Source organism: Arachis ipaensis, chromosome B02, assembly GCF_000816755.2.
Source record: "Arachis ipaensis cultivar K30076 chromosome B02, Araip1.1, whole genome shotgun sequence".
Classification (NCBI taxonomy): domain Eukaryota; kingdom Viridiplantae; phylum Streptophyta; class Magnoliopsida; order Fabales; family Fabaceae; genus Arachis; species Arachis ipaensis.
In genome coordinates this window covers 102,216,760-102,234,183 of record NC_029786.2, presented here as the reverse complement: position 1 = coordinate 102,234,183, position 17,424 = coordinate 102,216,760, and the positions used below count along the sequence as shown (strand labels likewise).

The 17,424-nt window shown below is 40.7% G+C and overlaps 1 protein-coding gene across 1 annotated transcript; it reads right to left on the bottom strand.

Annotated features, from left to right (window-relative positions):
- LOC107627898 lies at positions 4,160–17,424 on the bottom strand. The gene is made up of 3 exons (XM_016330709.1): positions 16,619–17,424; positions 4,631–5,147; positions 4,160–4,444 (listed from the first exon to the last, which is right to left on the bottom strand). The coding sequence occupies exons 1-3, from the start codon at positions 17,422–17,424 to the stop codon at positions 4,160–4,162; spliced, it is 1,608 nt and encodes a 535-aa protein (XP_016186195.1).

Genomic DNA, 17,424 nt, shown 5'->3' with positions numbered 1-17,424 from the left:
AACCACACAAAATTTTAAATAAAATAAAATAAAATAAAACGAGTTTAAATTTTTTTTAACTGACAACTTAAAACAATGGACTAATGACTTTCTAGTTTCTACTCAAGCGGCAAAGTCGCAAAGCCATATTAAAGAAGAGGATTTTACCAAACCAAAAGTTTCAAATTCAAGCTCGAAACTCTTAACTCTTTCAAGTTTAAGTCAAGTAATTAGATGAATTAAACAATGTTGAAATACCCTTACATTTAAACAAAATTATTCTCAACAATTTAAACAAAATTATTCTCAACAATGAACTTGGTTTGCAAGGAATGCATAAAATATTAAAATTATTCGTAAAAAATAAAAAAATAAAAAAAAACTTAAAGAAAAGTAGTTTTTTCTTAAAAAAAAAACACACAACTTATTCTATAAAATAATGTAAAAAGAATCCATAAATTAGATACGTGACCATATTTTCGATATGTTGTTGCTCCTTCTTGTTGTTAGACAACCTGAAATTTTTTTTATATAAATAAATTAAATATTTTATTTATCAATATATATTATTTAAAAGATATTTAATAAATATTTCCATATCTTGTTGCTCCTTTTGTTGTTGTTCCACAACCCCCTGTATTGTCCGGAATAACCGCCAAAACTGACCCTCACAAGCATCGTGCCCCCTATTTTCTCTCTTTATCCTATTTCATCCTTATATCTTCATCTTCATCTTCATTTATATAATATTAATAACTTCCAAGTTCCAACTATCGATCTTAGCTTGCTCTCTTTTGTGAAAAAGTGACCAAGACATCAATGGCTTTGAAGTCCAGAAAGGGAAACGCCACAGCTGAAGAAGCTTCATGGTACTGTGCTCTTCTCCTTGTTTCTTCCACTGTCCTAATCATGCTAACCATCTTCACTGATGAACACAATAGCAGCACTATTATTACTCTCCGACGACCCTGCGAGGAGATCTATGTGGTCGGAGAAGGGGAGACGCTTCACACCATAAGTGACAAGTGCGTTTTTCAATAAGAGATCCCTATAATTTCACTCTTTACATTTAAGCTATGCATATGGCAATATTTCTTACATTCCGAATAGAATATAGGCAGTACGAAATTATTTATTCTAATAATAAGAAAATTCAATTTCATCAATTATGTGTCAAAGACAGAATACTAAAAGTGTAGAAAAATAGAGAGAGCAAAAGACAATGACCAATGAGTGAAAAGAATGTTATATTCTTCTTATTGAATGGTAAAACTTGGGTAATTCTATGATTGGCAACATCTTTTCTGTACAGCAAGGCAAAAAAGATGTTTCTAGAATTATGGTGGTACAGTTTCTGATAAAGGTGGAATTGTGCTGATAAGTTGTAGGTTGGTTTTGGGTGATTCTTTCTTTTTGTCTTGTACTGGCCTTGTGGTGTGGTTTGTTAGCCCCCCGCAAGCTGGAGATTGAAAGATGTCTTTCAATCCCAGCTTAGATATGTTGACAGTGAAAAGGCGGGGTGGCAGTGCTTTGGTGAAGACATCCGCAAGTTGGTTGGAGGAGGAAACTGGAAGGAGGTGCAAAAGTCCAGCTTGAACTTTTTCGCGAACTAAGTGGCAATCCACTTCGAGATGTTTAGTTCTCTCATAGAAGACAGGGTTGGCAGCGATGTGGAGGGCGCTTTGATTATCATAGTATAGCACGGGTGGGCGGATGCAGTTAATGTTGAGAGCCTGAAACAAGTTGAGTAGCCATAGTAATTCTTTGGTAGTTGTAGAGAGAGCTCGATACTCCGCTTCGGTTGAGGAACAAGATACTGTGTCCTATTTATTGGTTTTCCAGGATATAAGAGATTTTCCAAGGAAGAAGCAATATCCTGTGGTAGATCGGCGAGTGTCGGGGCAGCGTCCCCAATCGGCATCACTAAAATCAGAGATTTGGAGGGGGGAGTCCCTTGGAAAAAAGATGCCTTTGCCTGGCGATCCTTTTAAGTATTTGAGAATGCGGAGGGCTACATTAAAGTGAATTTTGCTTGGGTTATGGACAAATTGGCTCAATTGTTGAGTAGCAAAAGTAATGTCAGGCCTGGTTGTGGTGAGGTAAATGAGGCGGCCAATGAGCCGTCGGTAGGCAGTGATATCATCAAGGGGTTCTCCGGTGTTTTGGCTGAGGCGAATGGAGTCATCCATTGGGGTAGACGAGGGTTTGGCAGCGGTAAGACCAGCATCAATGATAATGTCTAAACAGTATTTTTGTTGGCAAAGGTAGATGCCAGCAGCAGAATGCGCTACCTCAATGCCAAGAAAATATTTAAGTGTGCCAAGATCCTTAATTTTGAACTTAGAATCTAAGGCAGCCTTAATGGATTCAATCTCAGAAACAGAGCTACCAGTGACAACTATATCATCAACATAGACAAGGAGGGCAGTAAATGCTTTACCAGATACTTTGAAGAATAGGCTGTAATCCGTCAGGGTCTGCTGGTATCCACACGAGAGTAAAAAGGAGCTGAGCTTCTCATACCATTGTCTTCCTGATTGTCTAAGGTCATACAAAGACTTCCTTAAACGACAACATTGACCAGGCTTGGAAGGTGTCAAACTAGGTGGCAAGCTCATGTACACAGTTTCAAGGAGGTCACCATGGAGGTAGGCGTTGTGGACGTCTAACTGGTGCAGTGTCCAATTATTGATGGAGGTGAGAGCAAGGAGGACTCGAATGGTGGTGATCTTTACCACCGGAGAAAAGGTTTCGAGGTAATCCGCCCCTTCAATCTGTGCATACCCTTTTGCCACCAGTCGCGCTTTGTAGCGCTCAATGCTGCCGTCGGGCTGGCGTTTGATGCGATAGACCCATCGACAACCTATGGGCTTCACATCAGCGGGAGTGTCGACAATGTCCCAAGTCTGATTTTGTTCTAGGGCCAAAATTTCAGCTCGCATGGCGTCACGCCAACATGGCTGAGTTTTGGCATCTGCGAATGTTCGTGGCTCGGGTTTTGTGGAGACGGAGAAGAGGAAGCGTCGGTGATGGGGTGAGACTCGTGTATACGAGAGTGAGTGTGAGATTGGATGCTGGCATCTTCAAGATGGTTGGTGCAGCATTGTGAGAGAGAGATTGCAATAGTAGTTTGCCAAGTTGCGCGGCGGGGCATGGGTTCTGTTGGAGCGGCGGGGTGCAGCGGGAATGGGTAGTGTGGTTGGGGTTGTGGGAAGAGTGGACGAGGTGGTTTGGGCTGGGGAAATGATTGAAGAAGGAATTGGACTTGTGTTTGTGTGGGGGAGGGGAGTTCCATCATTGTTGGTTTGAGACATTGTGGGTGTTTGAATTGTGCTTGATGAAGGTTGGGATGTTACTAAGTGTGGTGGTTGTGGATTGGTTCTTCAAAGATGGTGGGTGATTGGGGAAGGATGTTGGGAGGGTTGGAGGGGTTTTGGTCAGGTTGAGTTTGTTTGTGAAAAGGGAGCCATGACTCAATGAATTGGACATTTCTGGAGATGAAAATCTCACGGGTGTCTAAGTCTAGTATGATGAAACCTTTTGTGCCGGTTTTGAAACCTAAGAAAACACCTCTTCTAGCACGGGGATCGAATTTTGAACGGTGGTTGGTGAGGGTGGAGGCATAGCATAAGCATCCAAAAACTTTGAGTGAGTGAAAATCAGGTGATTTGTGGAAGAGGAGTTGAAATGGAGTTTTTTTTTGAATGATTGGTGAGGGAACTTTGTTTATTAAGAAGATAGCATGGTTTACAGCATAGGACCAAAAGGATGGAGGGAGGTTTGATTGAAACATTAAAGCTCTAGCGACATTGAGTACGTGTTGGTGTTTGCGTTCTACCCTTCCGTTTTGTTGTGGTGTTTCCACACAAGACTTTTGGTGGTGAATGCCTTTTTTGGCATAAAAATCATTAAGAAGGAATTCAGGGCCATTGTCGGATCTAATGGTTTTGACATTGGTGTCAAATTGATTTTTGACTAAGGCGATGAAGTTCTGAATTTTTGTGCCAACTTCTCCTTTTGATTTTAGTAAGATTATCCAAGTAAATCTACTAAAATCATCAACAATAGTTAAAAAATATTTGTGCCCATGTATTGATATTTTGGAAAAAGGTCCCCAAATGTCTAAATGTATTAATTCAAAAGGTTTGGATGCATTATTTGTACTCAAAGGAAAAGACAATCACTTTTGTTTTGCCATGTGACAGACATCACAAAATTCATTGACATGTGGATTAATAAAAGGAAATTGATGGTGGAGTTCTCTTAATCTTTGGTCCGAGAGGTGGCCTAGCCTACAATGCCATACATTGCTATCTGTGATTGGGGTTGTGATGAAGTTATTAACATTGGCTAAGTTGGTGGAACTGTTGGTCCTAATAGGTTTTTGTGGTTGCAACTTGTCGGCTAGGTAGTACAATCCATCTCTCAATTCAGCCGAACCAATCATCTTCAAGGACTTCGCATCCTGTATTTGGCAGAAAAATTCAGAAAAGAGCAATTGACATGAGAGAGTTGTGATTAGTTTAGAGATAGATAGAATATTGAAGGTGAAACCAGGAATATATAAAATGTTGTGCAAAGTTAGGTGTGGTGAGAAATTTATTGATCCACAATAGTGTGCAGTGATAATGGAATTATTTGGAAGGTAAACATGTATCAGGTTAATCTTGTGGTGGATTTGAAAATATGATAATGAAGAACAGATGTGGTCAGTGGCTCCTGAATCTAGTATCCATTTGCCACTGTTGTGTGAGCTTATAGAAGGTGTGTTAGGTGATAAATGGGATGAGAAATGAAAAGAACAATATGCAGTGTTTGTATGCGTAACAGTGATATCAGACTTGGCCTCAGATGGCCCATGTTGACCTTGTGGTGTGGGTTTGTCTATAAACTGCTGCCCATGAACATTGTGGAGAAGAGCTAAGAGAGATTGATATTGAGCTTGTGACAAACTAGGCCCAGAAGTTGGGTAGGTCTCTTCTTTGCTTGATCCGGTTCTGCTGAGTTGTTGATGTGAGGAATTAGGGTTGGCGGCAGTGGCATTGGTATAGGAGGCGGTGGAGTTGCTGCGATCATTGAACCGAGGACGGCCGGGGTAGCGTGGGTGGCCAGGTGGATAGTCGTGCTTGCCGTAGCACTCGTCGACGGTGTGGCCGGTTGATAAACCACTATTTTATGGTTTATATTGTGTTTAATTGTGTGGTTTTATCATGATCCTTACCCACTTATCCATTAAATTAGCATGCATTTATATTTCCTTCCTGGATTTATTACATGTTTGAAAACTGCTTCCTAGAGACTTTAATCATGTATTTTTAATTCTCCTTTATTCCATTCGATGCCGTGATCTGTGTGTTGAGTGTTTCAGGCTTTACAGGGCATGAATGAGTTGGAGATTGGAAAGGAAGCTAGAAAAAATGGAAGGAACACAAGAATTTGAGGAGATAACCAGCGAGAAGTGACGCGGTCGCATGGCTCATGTGACCGCGCGAAAGAGGGCAAATTGCAGTGACGCGGCCGCATGGCTTACGCGACCGCGCGGATTGGAAAAGCTCGAGCGACGCGAAAGCGTGGACGACGCGAACGCGTGGCATGGAAAGGCGCGAATGACGCGTCCGCATGGGTGACGCGATCGCGTGACATGTGCGATCTGCATAATCTGCAGAATTTGCTAGGGGTGATTTTGGACCCTATTTCGACCCAGTTTTCGGCCCAGAACAGCAGACTAGAGCCAGAGAACATGCAGAAACCAAAGATAACATTCATTCTACACAGTTTCAGTTTTTAGATCTAGTTTTACTCCTCCTCTAGGTTTTCTCTCTAGACATTCATAGTTTTTAGGATTTAATTTTCAATTGGTCTTAGCACTGGAACATTGAGAAGAGTTATTACCTCATCAAGACTTCGTCATTCTAGTTCGTTCTCTTAACTTGGTTTTATTCTTCCATGTTCTTTGCTTTGTTCAATTTTGCCATTGGAATACTTTATGATTATTTAATACAAGGATTATTTCTTTTATTTTAATTCATTTTAATTTCTAATAATCATGTCTTCTTTTAATTTCCTTTCATGTGTTATGGATTTATTATTTACAATGAGTGAGTAGTTCCCTCACTTGATGGGGGTTGATTGAAAGGAACTCTTGAGTTGGAAGGATTGAAAGAGAAATTGTAATTGGGTTAACTGTTGGATTGCTCTCTAGTCACTAACACCAATCCCTTTGAACTAAGTGGGTTGCAACTCGTGAACAGATAGCAATAGGTCTATGAAGAAGTACAAGACCACTGATGAGGCATGGCAATTGATCAGTGATTTAGCTGAATCTACTAGGAACCACAAGCAAAGGCAAGGCTGTTCAAAAGCCATTGCAGAAGTATCCTCTAACAGAGAGACTGCGGCTCTAGCTCAGAGTATAAGTGAGATGACCAACTTGCTGAAGCAGATGCAATTGAATCAACAACAAGTTCAGCAAGCTCAACCTCCTCCACCACAGCAAAACCAACAGCTAGTCCCACAGAGAGTTTGTGGAGTCTGTGCTGATTATAGCCATTATACTGATGAATGCCCGCACCTCCAACAAGAAGACAACATGGTGGCATCCACTCATAACTTCTATGACCGCCCCAACCAAGGGTACAATCAAAGTGGAAATAATAACCATGGATGGCAGGACAATTCTAACCAGAATTGGAGGGACAAAAATAATAGAGGAGGCAGAGATAATCAGGGAAATCAGAGGTGGAATAATAACAACAACAGGCAGCAGAATCAACCTTACAGAGCACCTCACCTGAGGCAAAATCAAGGACCACAGAACAATCAACAGCAAACCTCTCAATTTACTCATTCTTCTTTATCTCCTAATGAAGAGTTACTACAATCTTTTGAGCGAAGACAACAGACCATGGAAAATAACATCATGAACAGTATTAATGCCAGTCTGAATGGTCTGATCTCTACTTTGCAAGCTCTTATCTCACAGATTGGATCAACACAAAATTCCAGTAATCAACCTTCAAGCTCCACTGGAATCCCCTCTCAACCATTACCCAATCCAAAGGGAGGCATCAATGCCATCACCCTAAGGTCCGGAACCACACTGCAGGAGAGGAACCAGGAGGAACCAAGCCCACCAGAACATGCCTCAGCTGAAGAGGTAGTAGAAATAGAAGATGTTGAAGAGGAAGAGAACATACAGGACATAGCTGAAGAAGAAGAAGCTCAACCACAGGAGGAAGCACCAAGAGGCGCAGACACTGCAGAAAACACTACCCCTATTCTATTTCCACAACTTGCAAGGAAGCCCAGGAAGCAGCTGGAACCCGATCCCAAAATGGTAGAAATATTCAAAAAGGTTGAGGTAGCTGTTCCTCTTTTTGATGTTATTCAATAGGTACCTAAATATGCAAAGTTTCTAAAAGATTTGTGTATCCATAAAGACAAAATTAATGAATTAGAAACTATTCCTTTAGGTAGTTCCATATCTGCTTTAATGGGAGGATTACCTGAAAAATGTAGTGATCCAGGTCCTTGTATAGTTAGCTGTACTATTGGTGGTGTAGTAATTTATGATTGCATGTGTGATTTAGGAGCATGTGTTAGTATAATACCTTTATCTATATATGATATTTTGAGGCTCCCTCCCTTAAAAAGGTCGGCAGCTCATTTTGTGTTAGCAGATAAAAGCATTATTACAGTGGCTGGAGTTGCTGAAGATGTTTTAGTGAATATTAAAGGGCTTACATTTCCCACTAATTTTTATATCCTGGAGATGCCCCATAATGATTCAGATAAGCCATCATCGATCCTACTTGGAAGACCATTCATGAAGACATCAAAATTCAAATTAGATGCTTTTTCAGGAATATACTCCTTTGAAATAGATGGCCGCATAGTAATCTTCAATCTGAATGGAGTCATTGACAACCCTCCAGAAGATCATTCTATCTTCCAGTGTGATGTCATAGATGAAAGTGTAGCTGAAGTTCACAAGGAAGAGTTTGAAGAGAGGCACATTGGACAAGGTCCAAGTGTGGGGACCCTCTTAACTGACAATGAGGGCACTTCGTCATTTTCACAAGCTCCAGATAATCCAGAGCCTGCCCATGATCAGAAGTTAGAATTGAAACCCCTCCCTCCACATCTCAAATATGCTTATCTTGAAGATGAGCAGAAGTTTCCAGTTATCATTGCAAGGGAACTTACTTCTCAACAAGAAGAGCAGTTACTTGATGTGCTGAGGAGGCATAAGAAGGCAATTGGGTGGAGTTTGGTAGACATAGTAGGCATCAACCCTCAAGTATGTGAGCACAGAATATTCTTAGAAGAGGGAGCAAGACCTGTCCGTCAACCCCAAAGAAGATTGAATCCCACTATCTTGGAAGTTGTCAAAAAGGAAGTGACCAGACTATTGGAAGCAGGTATCATATACCCCATTTCAGACAGTGAATGGGTAAGCCCAGTACAGGTGGTGCCCAAGAAGTCTGGAGTCACTACAGTGAAGAATAAGCATGGAGAGCTCATAGCAACTAGAGTTCAGAATGCTTGGAGAGTCTGCATTGATTACAGGCGTCTCAACCAAGCTACCCGTAAGGATCACTACCCACTTCCATTCATTGATCAAATGCTGGATCGCCTGTAAGGTAAATCACATTATTGCTTTTTAGATGGTTACACAGGTTATTTCCAGATTCATATAGCTCCTGAGGATCAGGAAAAGACCACTTTTACATGTCCTTTTGGGACTTATGCCTACAAGAGAATGCCCTTTGGCTTGTGCAATGTACCAGCTACTTTCCAAAGGTGCATGATGAGTCTTTTCTCTGACCTTATTGAGGACTGTATGAAAGTTTTTATGGACGATTTTAGCATTTATGGTGATTCTTTTAGCCTTTGCTTAGATGGATTATCTAGAGTATTAGATAGATGTGTTAATACAAACCTTTTATTAAATTTTGAAAAATGTCACTTTATGGTAAAACAAGGGATTGTATTAGGACATGTGGTATTTAATAATGGCATTTCTGTAGACCCAGCAAAGGTGAATGTTATTTCCAGTTTACCTTACCCCTCTTCTGTGAGGGAAATCCGTTCGTTTCTTGGCCATGCAGGTTTTTACAGGAGATTTATTAAGGACTTTAGTAAGGTAGCACTTCCCTTATCCAGATTACTACAGAAGGATATTGAGTTCAAGTTCAGTGAGGATTGCAAACAAGCATTTGATAAGCTGAAAACTGCTCTGACTCAAGCTCTAATTGTGAGAGGACCAGACTGGAGCCAGCCGTTTGAAATCATGTGCGATGCTTTCAATCATGCAGTAGGAGCAGCGCTGGCTCAGCGTGAAGGTAAGGATCCTTTTGTTATTGCTTATGCGTCTAAGACTTAAGACACTGCCCAGTCCAATTATACTACTACTGAGAAAGAGCTTCTTGCTATTGTTTTTGCTCTGGATAAATTCCGGGCTTATTTACTTGGTACTAGAGTAGTAGTGTATTCGGACCATGCAGCTTTAAAGTATCTGTTAGCTAAAAAGGAGTCCAAACCAAGACTTATACGTTGGATACTGCTGTTACAAGAATTTGATTTAGAAATAAAGGATAGGAGTGGTAATCAGAATTTAGTGGCAGACCACTTGAATCGCCTTGAGCATATTAAGGATGATTCTACTCCTATAGATGATAATTTTCCTTTTGATAACCTGCAAGCAGTATCTGAGGTAGTCCCTTGGTATGCACCTGTTGCTAATTATTTAGTTAGCCGCACATTTCCTCCAAATTTTTCTAAGCATCAAAGAGACAAGCTGAAAAGCGAGTCTAAATATTATATATGGGATGACCCATATTTATGGAGATGTGGCGCTGACCAGGTAATTAGACGTTGTGTGCCTCAATCAAAATTCCAATCCATTTTAGAGGCCTGTCACTCATCTGAGAGTGGAGGATATTTTGGCCCTCAAAGAACAGCTAGAAAGATCTTAGACTGTGGATTCTGGTGGCCTACTCTTTTTAGAGACGCTGCTGAGTTTTGTAAATATTGTCTCCCATGCCAGAAATTTGGCAATATATCCAGGAGGGATGAGATGCCTCAACAAATTATGCTTTTCTGTAAAATTTTTTATGTTTGGGGCATTGACTTCATGGGTCCATTTCCAAATTCTAATGGATATTTTTACATATTGTTAGTTGTGGATTATGTTTCCAAATGGGTGGAAGCAATTCCTACCCGTACTGATGATGCTAACACTGTTGTTTTCTTTGTGAGAAACCATATTATTTGTCGCTTTGGATCACCACGAGCAATCGTGAGCGATCAAGGCACCCATTTTTGTAACAGGAGACTAACAGGATTAATGAAGAAGCATGGGATAATTCATAAAGTTGCAACAGCTTATCATCCCTAAACTAATGGGCAAGCCGAGGTGTCAAACAGAGAAATTAAGCGTATCTTACAAAAGATAGTAAAGCCTCATAGAAAAGACTGGAGCACCAGGCTACAAGATGCACTCTGGGCATATAGAACAGCATACAAGACACCCATTGAGATGAGTCATTTCCGCTTAGTTTATGAAAAAGCTTGTCATCTCCCAGTTGAAGTAGAGCACAGAGCCTTTTGGGCAGTTAAGGAGTGCAACATGGGAATTGAGAAAGCCGGAGCTGAAAGGAAGTTGCAACTGCAAGAACTGGAGAGCCTTCGCCTAGAAGCTTATGAGAACTCAAGAATATACAAGGAGAAGATGAAGGCTGTACATGATCAGAACATCAAGAAGAAAGAGTTTCAACCTGGGGATTTAGTCCTCCTTTACAAATCTCGACTAAGGCTCATGCCAGGTAAGTTGAGATCAAGATGGGAAGGTCCATATAGAGTAGAGAAGGCCGAACCGTACGGAGTTTATCACCTAAGCCATCCTTCAAGCTCTGAACTTATCAAGGTTAATGGACAACGCCTGAAGCTATACCATGGCGAGAAGATGCAGAGAAATAAGGAGCTTGAGATCTTCCTCTTGGAAGATCCCCACATAGCAGAAGATTGAGCTAGTAGAGCGTCCAACTTACGGACGTTAAAGCAAAGTGCTAGGTGGGAGACAACCCACCATGGTATGATCGTTCTTTTCTTTATTTTTAGTTTTTCCTATTCAATAACTCTTCTCTTTATTAGTACTTTCGTGCATCTACATTTACATGTTTTTATATTTTTTAAATTTAAAAAAAAATGCCACGTGACGCGATCGCATCAGCGACGCGTCCGCGTCGCAAGGAGAGTGAAGAAAAATAAAAATGAACAGAGAGTCACGCTGGAGCATGGCTGGAGGCGTGCCAATGGCACAAATCAACCCACGCGACCGCGTCATTGACGCGTCCGCATCGCATGGGAATAATGGCCTCCCACGCGTCTGTGTGCCCCACGCGGCCGCGTGCCCTGAGTTTTCGACGTAAAATGGGTGCACAATGAAATATTGTGCGAGAGTGGTGCTGGATTGGTGCTGGATGCACAATCCCTATCACGCGACCGCGTCGCCGACGCGTCCGCGTCATCCCTTTTCTGAAGCCCACTCACGCGATCGCGTTCCCCACGCGATCGCGTCACCCCAATTTTGGCAAATAAATTAATTTGAACAGAGAGTTGTGCAGGCGCGAGGCTGTACTCGCGCCAAAAGCATAACATGGGTCACGCGACCGCGTGACCGACGCGACCGTGTCACCTTACCTGAAGCACAACTCACGCGAACGCGTGCCCACGCGGCCGCGTCGCGTGCGCCGCACAGCTCAACCTAAATTGCCAAATTATCTTATCTTTCTCTCCTCCAAATCCTAGTTTTTCTTTTCCCTCCTTATTTCTTCCTTCCCCCTTCTCCCTTCTATCTCACCTTTCACTCTCTCTCTCTTACCTCCATTAACAAGGTTCTATTTTCTTCTTCCTTCTTTTCCTTTCTATCATTCTTATTATTTTATATGTTATTTTCTTTTTCTTTTCTTCTTCTTTTCATTATTCATATTTTCTTTCTTCTTCTTTTCCTTTTTACATGGTGTTAGAAATTTATTTGAGTCATTATTCCTCATTATATGTTTGTGGATTGTTGCAAATTGTTTGCCAATTATTATTATTTTCTTTAAGGGATTGCTTGCATGTTCACCTTCATATTTTCTATATCTTATTCACCATGCATGCTATGTGTTTGTGAAAAAGCCCATATGGCATTATGCACTTCTCTATTATACTTTCTACTATTTAATGCTTGCTTTTCATAAATTCTCCTTACTATTGTATTAATTGAATATAATTGTCAATACAAACATGGTAATTTATTACAAGTAATGCTTGGTCTATGCTACTCATGCCCTTTTCCGGCATGCCAATAAACACCTTGCATTCACTTGTTCTTCGATGCACTAGCTATTTTCATTAATGGCTTTTCACATGTACTCGCGAGCATGTGTTCATGTCAGTTACATCCTACTGTGCATCCAACATAGCCTTTTCCATTCTCTTCCTTGCTAGATATCTCTTTGAATTTAATTTACTTTCTCTTCCCTTTTTCAGGATGGCCACTAAGAAAGGAAAAGAGAAAGCAGCTCCTAAACCCCCATCAAGAAGAGGAACTAAAAGAGCATTAGTGGCAGAGCCTTCTTCAACTACGGTCAATCCCTCAACAAGAAGAGTTAAGAGGATAATAAAGGTTGATAAAAAGGAGAAAGCCTTTCCAACAAAGGACACTGCGCGATTTCCTAATCGCTTCTGTGAGCAGATGTTCCCTATCCTGGCAGAAAGGAACTATAACAATGAATACCTTCTTATCCTCCTGTCTAATATTGCTACCTTTGTTAAGCCGCAAATTGAACGAAGACAATGGGGTTTCCTACGGAGACAGCCAAGGTAGGTCAATCTTTCTTGGGTAGTTGAGTTCTACTCCAACTTCTACCTGCCAACTCTGCAGTCTGTCTATGTCTGTCAGAAGCAAGTCCCCATTACAGAAGAGGCCATTCAGCAAGCTCTGAGTCTTCCTCCTATCCCAGAAGGAATGGACGCCTTTCAAGAAGCCGCACTAAAGCGCCAGCAGTACCAATTTGACTGGGACTCCGTTCTCAGAGTTATCGCATTACCTGGCAGCCGTTGGATCTACGGATACCATCATACCCGCCCTAAGGGAATCTTGGCTTCAGCACTTACCTTGGAGGCTCGCATATGGGCACAGATCATGTCCCATTACGTCTTCCCGAGCACTTATGAGTCCTCTTTCATTGCGGACATGGCCGTTCTACTATGGTGCATCCTTACAAACCAACCTTTGCATCTATCAAGACATATCCGGAATGCCATGGGATACGTACAAATTGCGGGCAACTTACCTTTCCCCGCCTTGGTCTCAGATCTTGTCTCAGCAGCCAGAGTCTCCTACAGAGCTGGGGACACCAAGGCCGTGCTTCCACGGGACGATCAGTATGTCCCTAACGGGAAATACCTCAGACTTCCAGCAGCCACTACAAGCCTTCCTACTGCTCCAGTTGAAGATATTCCTTCTTCAACATCACAAGCACCTACAACTGATGAATTGCTCCAGCACAGGGAGCCATGATGGTCCCGACTGTGGAGATACTGCTACCAGCCCACCCCTGTTCTTGACAGATGGCACCGAGGACGGTGCAAAGCCTTAAGTGTGGAGAGGTCGGTCAGTACCTGACTTCCGGAGGTAATTTCTCTTCTCTAGCACCAATAATTAGGATATTTTAGTTAGATTTTCTTTCTTTTATAGAATAGAATAAATTGCATAGATTAGGATAGTTGCATGCATGCTCTACTTGATTGAAAAGACAATAAGTTTCTTCTAAGACTCTATCTTTGGAATAAAATTTCACTAATTTTTCAAAATTTTTATGATAAATTTGCTTGAGTTGTATTTGGAACATGATGTTTGAGCTAACGAACACACAACCTGTGAAGATTTGAGCCTTTATGTATGGTTACATTATTTAACCATAATTATTTTATTCTTGTATGTTTACTTCTCTATGATTGTAATCTATATTTTGTTTTATCTTATATGTCCAATATTTATTATATCTGTATGCCTGCAAATGATTGAGGCCATTATTTGTTTAAACTCACTTATCCAAATTAAGCCTACCCTTTTCAATTACCCTTGTTAACCACTTTGAGCCTTTAAATCCCATTTGTTCTATATTTTACCACATTACTAACCTTAAGCAGAAAAATAATTGTATATCCCAAATTGAATCTTTGGTTAGCTTAAGATAGAATTGTGTGTGCTAGTTAAGTATGCGAAATTGTGGGAACAAAAGTTGTTAAGGGAATGTGTCATGAGAATTTAATGGGAATTTGGATACCTACTCATGTGAAACTATAAGAATTAAAAATCTATGTGCATTGAGAAGCTATATTTATTTTTATGTCAATATATATATATATATATATATATATATATATATTGATATATATTATTTATATCAAAAATAAATAAATAAATAAGGGGACAAAATTACCCCAATGTTGAATTCAGAATTCAAAGATCAATGCACATATGATAAAATCAAAATAAAAAGTTGATACATGAGTATGAATTGAAGAAGGGAATTCTGGGTAGCTAGATATGAACTTTAAGATTACATTAAAAATATATAGGTTGGGTTGTTAATTAAAGATTTAATTTATAAGCTCACTTAACCATATGTATATCCTTACCCTTACCTTGGCCCCATTACAACCTTGAAAAGACCTCATGATGTTTGCATTGGTATATTAACTGTTGTTGATTGGTTAGGAGAAGAACAAAAGTTAGAAAGCATGATTAGAGAAGGATAGAGCGATTACCCTATACACTAGAGATTAGAGCGTACATACATTGTCAGTGAGGGTTCAATGTTTGAATTTTCATGTTCCCTGCTTTCATAAGCTATCTTCTTGCACTTTTATCTGTCTGACTGTATAATGATAGAATTAGTGGAATTTGATTTGTAATTGTTTTGAAGAGCTTATTTACTTTTGATCAAGTGGGCAAAAATCATATAGTTGCATTTATTTATATATATAGGATTGCATTGCATGGGTTTCTACATGTTCATACTTATTTACTTTATCTCCTTCAACTAAGCATGAGGATATGCTAATGTTTAAGTGTAGGGAGGTTGATAAACCACTATTTTATGGTTTATATTGTGTTTAATTGTGTGGTTTTATCATGATCCTTACCCACTTATCCATTAAATTAGCATGCATTTATATTTCCTTCCTGGATTTATTACATGTTTGAAAACTGCTTCCTAGAGACTTTAATCATGTATTTTTAATTCTCCTTTATTCCATTCGATGTCGTGATCTGTGTGTTGAGTGTTTCAGGCTTTACAGGGCATGAATGAGTTGGAGATTGGAAAGGAAGCTAGCAAAAATGGAAGGAACACAAGAATTTGAGGAGATAACCAGCGAGAAGTGACGCGGTCGCATGGCTCACGCGACCGCGCGAAAGAGGGCAAATCGCAGTGACGCGGCCGCATGGCTCACGCGACCGCGCGGATTGGAAAAGCTCGAGCGACGCGGAAGCGTGGACGACGCGAACGCGTGGCATGGAAAGGCGCGAATGACGCGTCCGCATGGGTGACGCGATCGCGTGACATGTGCGATCTGCATAATCTGCAGAATTCGCTGGGGGCGATTTTGGACCCTATTTCGACCCAGTTTTCGGCCCAGAACAGCAGACTAGAGCCAGAGAACATGCAGAAACCAAAGATAACATTCATTCTACACAGTTTCAGTTTTTAGATCTAGTTTTACTCCTCCTCTAGGTTTTCTCTCTAGACATTCATAGTTTTTAGGATTTAATTTTCAATTGGTCTTAGCACTGGAACATTGAGAAGAGTTATTACCTCATCAAGACTTCGTCATTCTAGTTCGTCCTCTTAACTTGGTTTTATTCTTCCATGTTCTTTGCTTTGTTCAATTTTGCCATTGGAATACTTTTATGATTATTTAATACAAGGATTATTTCTTTTATTTTAATTCATTTTAATTTCTAATAATAATGTCTTCTTTTAATTCTCTTTCATGTGTTATGGATTTATTATTTACAATGAGCGAGTAGTTCCCTCACTTGATGGGGGGTTGATTGAAAGGAACTCTTGAGTTGGAAGAATTGAAAGAGAAATTGTAATTGGATTAACTGTTGGATTGCTCTCTAGTCACTAACACCAATCCCTTTGAACTAAGTGGATTGCAACTCGTGAACAGACGTAGCATTCCAACTTGTTTGACTTTCCTTTACCTAGTAAAGGATAACTAAACAGAACAACCATTAATTATCAATTAATCTTGAAGCATTCCAACAATAATAGAGATTCCAACTAATCAACTCCTAGTCAAGGCTTTTATTTATATTAATTAATTTCATCAATTTTAATTTTCCATTTACTCAACTCACTTCTTTGAAAATCTCTGATTAATAAAATAGTACACTTTCCTGCAACTCGTTGGGAGACGACCTGGGACTCATACTCCCAGTATTTTTCATTTCAATTCTCTGTGACATATTTCTAAATTGATAGGCAGATTTTCGGTGAGTTAAGAACTATACTTGCAACGTAACTATTTTAATAATTTTTAATTCACCAACTTTTGCACACCATCACCGGTTCACCCACAGTAGACGCATACTTTTTCGGCTCCACTGCGTCCATCATTGGTGATGTGGCCGCGGCCGCGCCCGGGATTTAGGCGCCGCTGTGGCGTGATGACGGCGTTGGTGAGGGAGATGGGCTCGTTGAGAACACTAGCGCCTCTTTGGAGTTGGCGTTCATGTTGAATCACCATGTTGAAGACTTTGCTTTCCGGTGGAAGGGGGTCAATGAGCAAGATTTGGGATCGGACGACAGTGAAGTAGTCGTCTAGGCCTTTGAGGAACCGAATGATGAAGTTTTGGTCGTGGTAAGATCGTGCCGGGCATATGTAGGGTTTGACGGGGCAGTAAGTGTCGTGCTCTTCCCATAGTGCTCGGAGGGCGGTGTGGTATTGAGTGACGGAGAGAGATTCTTGCTTGAGGCCATAAATCTGTTCTTGTAGCTCAGCAACACGGAGTAAGTCTCCTTGTGAGAATCTGTTGCGGAGATCTTCCCAGATTGCTTCTGCATAGTCGAAATAAATGACGCTCTGAGCAATGGGCGCTGAGAGGGAATTGAAAATCCAAGAGGAGACCAATGTGTTGCATCTACGCCAGGAAGGGAAGAGTGGGTCATCGGTGGCTGGAGTTGGGATGGTTCCATCCAGGAAACCTATCTTGTTCTTTGAGATAAGTGCAATGGAGAAAGCACGAGACCATTGATGGTAGTTGTCGCCGGTGAGTGGCGGAGAGACGAGGACAGTAGAGGGTGTTTCACTTGGGTGAATATAGTATGGACTGGATGGTGATTGGGTAACATCAATTTTTTCTTGGTTGTTTTGAGACAT

Bases quoted from the DNA above. Each gene is read 5' to 3' on its own strand.
- LOC107627898 (XM_016330709.1), bottom strand. From the start codon at position 17,424: ATGTCTCAAAACAACCAAGAAAAAATTGATGTTACCCAATCACCATCC. The intron at 5,148-16,618 runs GTGAACCGGTGA...ACCATAAAATAG, and splicing joins AAAGTATGCGTCTACTGTGG to TGGTTTATCAACCGGCCACA. The intron at 4,445-4,630 runs GTTTACCTTCCA...TGCCAAATACAG, and splicing joins ACAAGATTAACCTGATACAT to GATGCGAAGTCCTTGAAGAT.